Source organism: Acyrthosiphon pisum, unplaced genomic scaffold (assembly GCF_005508785.2).
Source record: "Acyrthosiphon pisum isolate AL4f unplaced genomic scaffold, pea_aphid_22Mar2018_4r6ur Scaffold_20712;HRSCAF=21911, whole genome shotgun sequence".
NCBI classification, from domain to species: domain Eukaryota; kingdom Metazoa; phylum Arthropoda; class Insecta; order Hemiptera; family Aphididae; genus Acyrthosiphon; species Acyrthosiphon pisum.
This window is the reverse complement of record NW_021770101.1, coordinates 25,361-27,011: the sequence shown is the minus strand read 5'-3', so window position 1 is coordinate 27,011 and position 1,651 is coordinate 25,361. Positions and strand designations below refer to the sequence as shown.

At 45.4% G+C, this 1,651-nt stretch overlaps 1 protein-coding gene across 1 annotated transcript in view; it reads left to right on the top strand.

Moving 5' to 3' along the window:
* The window catches only part of LOC103308590 (protein argonaute 3-like), a 6,226-nt gene extending 5,511 nt beyond the window's left edge, over positions 1-715 (top strand). The window contains exon 2 of the mRNA XM_008182255.1: positions 375-715. Coding sequence (XP_008180477.1) covers positions 375-715 — 341 coding nt within the window. The remainder of the gene's footprint in view (positions 1-374) is intronic.
* The last annotated feature ends 936 nt before the right edge of the window (positions 716-1,651 follow it).

Here is a 1,651-nt window from a genome sequence, read left to right as displayed (position 1 = left end):
CACACACCTTCAATGGAATTTAGTAGTATTATGCTTGTTATATGGTTACAGTGGTTATTATATTATTACAGGCATTTGTTATTGTTATTCTTGGCTACAAAAATACATTTCACCGTTCACTGGGTCCGCTGCTAATTTAATTAACATACATATACGCTTACTTACTTTGCTACATCACCCACAAACCATATGTTATTACTTAATAAATAATTGAACAATGATTACAGTAACCATGCGATATAAATTATGTTTGCCCAGCAGATCTCTTTGAGTGTGGATTTTGACATTGCACGCACAAAAATAATATTATATATTAATTTTGAATTATCAATACCTTAATATTGTACCTACTCTAAACTCAACCTAATTTTTAGGTACTTGGGGAAGTCCAGGTGGACGAAGGGGATGCCGTTCATGGAGAGGAGGAGTTGGAAGTAGTGGAGGTCCAGATGGAGGTGGTGGTGGACATGGAAGAAGTGGGGGTCCTGATAGAGGACGTGGAAGTAGTGGAGATCCCGATAGAGGACGTGGATGGAGTGGAGGTCCCGATAGAGGACGTGGATGGAGTGGAGGTCCTGATAGAGGACGTGGATGGAGTGGAGGTCCCGATAGAGGACGTGGATGGAGTAGAGGTCCCGATAGAGGACGTGGAAGTAGTGGAGGTCCAGATGGAGGACATGGAAGTGGTCGGTGGTCAGGTGGAGTGGAATGGTGACGTGGAAGTGGTGGAAGTGTTTGACCTTGATGAAGAGGTGGAGGACGACTTCGAGGTAGAGGAAATTGAGAATGTGGAAATGGTCGAACGACCCAGAGTGCGAGCACCAATGATTTACCGGCAGGCGGGCGTGACTCACCCGCTTCCAGAGCGGCACAACGCGGGCGCATATAGTAAAACTCGATTTTTCTAAAAATTTATCGATAGACACGCGCGACGTGGAGCGACGCGACGGGCCCGCCGGAAACAAAGTAGGGGAAATTTAGCGGGGAACGCGAATAAGGTCCGAACTTACTACTTTAAAAACCAATTTTGTTGGTGTCTAGCAGGTAAGTCACCTCAGTTATCCGGATAGGACAATGTGAGACGGCCGGATCACGGCATCAGGTATGCAATCTGACTGCGTCGAAAACGCGGCATAACGTGAAAAATTTAAAAAATGTCGGATGTCCATGCAAATCATGTAGCCGCCGTATTTGTTTGGTTCTCTAGCAGGTCACTCACCTCGAATGACGTGCACCGTAGTAATTCGGGTAGGACAACGTGCGACGGCCGGGTCACGTCATCGGGTAGGTAATCCGACTGCGTCGAATCGCGGACAACGTTCATTACTAAAATTGGGCGTCTACGCAAATCATATAGCAGCCGTCTTTTTATGGGTGTCTACAGGTCAGTCATCTAGTAATCATCTTAGTAAAGTTTTCCGGTAGGTTATACGACTTCCAGAGATAGCGGTCAATGTGTGACGGCCGGGTCAAGTCATCGGGTATGCAATCCGACTGCGTTGAATCGCGGACAGCGTTCATTACTGTAATAATTATATTAAACTATATGAAGTACTTACTACTGGGTATATTTACCGGCGATAAACGTTCAGTGATTTGGCGGGAATTTTCGAAAACCATGTTTGCGTGTGTATCAATCAATGTCAATATA